General features: G+C 36.7%; 1 protein-coding gene across 2 annotated transcripts in view; it reads left to right on the forward strand.

Annotated features, from left to right (window-relative positions):
- Positions 1-2,500, forward strand: part of LOC122264278 (ATP-dependent DNA/RNA helicase DHX36-like) — a 19,070-nt gene that overhangs the window by 2,685 nt on the left and 13,885 nt on the right. For both annotated transcript variants that reach the window (XM_086547754.1, XM_043033097.2), the window contains exon 4: positions 420-677. In XM_086547754.1, the coding sequence (XP_086403880.1) occupies positions 420-677 (258 nt within the window). The remainder of the gene's footprint in view (positions 1-419; positions 678-2,500) is intronic.

Raw genomic sequence — 2,500 nt, forward strand, 5'->3', positions numbered from 1 at the left:
TGGGAAGACATGACATGAACATCACGTCATCTGGTGTTCAAGGGTTAAAATACCAGTTTAATCATGGATAGTTACACTATTTCTGTTATGATGCCACATCTTGACAGGAATTATAGTGAGTGGTATAGGAGCTTCTTGAGGCAACTGAAGCAATGAGGGTGAATGTGTGCATCAGAGGGTATAATTTCTTTGTAATTTTTAACAATTATTTGTATTTTGTTGCATTACTTTGCATCAGTTCTTTCCATTGGATCAGTAATTATCAGAAATTATCATTATGAAAATGCATTCTGTGTAAATGAAGAGTAGTAATCATTACCATTCATCAAATTATATTTTATGTATCTCTGATATTGTAAAATTATTTGATTGAATATCATAGTCCATTTTTATGGAAGGCTATATTCCTTTTTTATCAGGCTTGTGGTATGCCCAGCGCTCAAAAGATCGTCAAGAAAAAGATGTGAATCTTTTACCCACTTTGTCAATGGATGCCAGTCAAGTGCGAAATGTTGGACGAGTGCTTGACTCTCTGGATGAAAGAAATTACTCTGGCAGAGGTATGAAGAAGCCAGAGCCTAGGGGTGGTGCAAGTTGCCGACCTGAAGCAGATGACGACCTTGGTGATGAGTGGGACAAACGCATATCATCCATTGTGAAAAAGGAATTTGATGATGGTAAGCTTCCTTTTATGTCTGGGATTCAGGTTGGTGAAGTTTGTGGCATGAATCTATAGCATTACTGTGTTATGTTGCATTCCTCCTAAGTCATGAAAATTAATTGTTATTACTGTTTTTATTTATATGTTTATTTTCATCAGGATAATCTTTGTGCTTTCATTTTGTAGTGCCCATAAGAAAAAAATTGCTTTTCTAAATTTTTCTCGTAGAGTTGGATTAAGTGGAGAGTTTAGGGAGTGGTTGTTATTTAGGCAGATGCACTCTTACATGTGACCTGCAGCCAATTTTCTATTCAAGTTATAATGTTCTATTTATAGGATTTAAACCATTGCAGTCGAAAATATATTCGCTTCTCTAGCCCTTAGGACAGGCATTATTTACACCTATGTGGGACACCAGATAAGTTTTATTCCAGAGAGAGGAAACTTCACGCAACATATTGCGACCTTTAATGACCTCTGTCATTCACTCATTATGATACTAGAGCCATGCTTGTGCTCTATTTTTATTTTTACTGTATTTACTGTGTTACTGTATTGTCAGACTTATATGTGCCACATGACAATCTTTATTAACCCACTCACGATGGGGTATTCTAGCCTTGAATGTCACAATGCCGGGGCTTTCGAATTCTTAGGCCTAAATCAATTAAATGGCTGGCACAATACTGTGCCGCCCGGCCACTGGGCTTTTGAATGAGCGTTACAGTACTGTACCACCCGTCCAGAGAGGGTTAATGTTGCAGTCCATATCTGCTCATTAAGTTCTTTATACACTGTGTGATAAAATGCAAATACAAGCCCTGGTGTGAATGGGTTAAGCCCAAATGCAAGCCATAGTACCAGTTACTCTGGTGTTCTCTATGCTTGTGTCAGATGTAATTATACTATTGGAAAAGTGTGTATGTGGGGGGATGTTGATATATAACATAGATAAAATCTTTACACTTTGTTGTGACAGCTTTGAGAAGTGGCAGTGCAGGTCGTTATATGCAGTACTGTATCGGTTTCTGAAACTTGTTAAAAAAAATTTGCAATATAAGTACGATGTACAATCTGGGGTGGGTATCTTAGGTTTGTCTTTGTGTTTCCATTATTTTATAGACTTCAGGTATGATATAGGAATCAGTATATGATGTAATAGTGATATCAATTAGCATTATGATACTAGTTTACATTTAGTATGGTGCCCTATTTACGCAGCTGAAGGAATAAATTGCTTGTAATTTCAACAAAATGAAAAATGCATTAGGAAAATGATCCCATCTCCTGAAGCATGTCTTTTGCAGAAGGTTAACTCATTTGGGATGGGGGATATATTTGCTTGCCCAGTCTTCAGGATGAGTTTTATTTTAGACTGAGGCAGCATTGACTTTTCCCACTCTCTTTTAGTCATTCATTGTAAAACTAGTCATTTTTTAAACATTTTTGTATGTGTTTTATTGTATTTAGAGACTCATATGTGTCATATCACAGACTCAGTCAATGCTGCAGTTGACTAAAATTGCAGTATAGGGTCCATGTCAGCTCACTATTTTCTTTATATTCAGTGTGATATAAGTATTGCTGTTTTAAAGAGGACAAAAAACAACTTTATTTTTTTGTATTTGTGTGCTGTCAGGAACGAATACAAAACATAACTATCCACAATAAAGATATCATGAAGAGGTAGAGAAGAGGAAGGAAACCTGTGCTTATGACTGCGAGTGCCACAGTAAAAAGCATCCCAACTGGCATAGAGGCACATTATAGACACTGGGTATGGTTCGAGTCACATTCCTCTCCTCGTTCTGCCTTTGCATCCTTTATCTACAGTACTTT

The sequence above is a fragment of the Penaeus japonicus genome, unplaced genomic scaffold, assembly GCF_977035675.1.
Source record: "Penaeus japonicus unplaced genomic scaffold, GWHDUDI00000001_assembly GWHDUDI00000019, whole genome shotgun sequence".
NCBI lineage: Eukaryota > Metazoa > Arthropoda > Malacostraca > Decapoda > Penaeidae > Penaeus > Penaeus japonicus.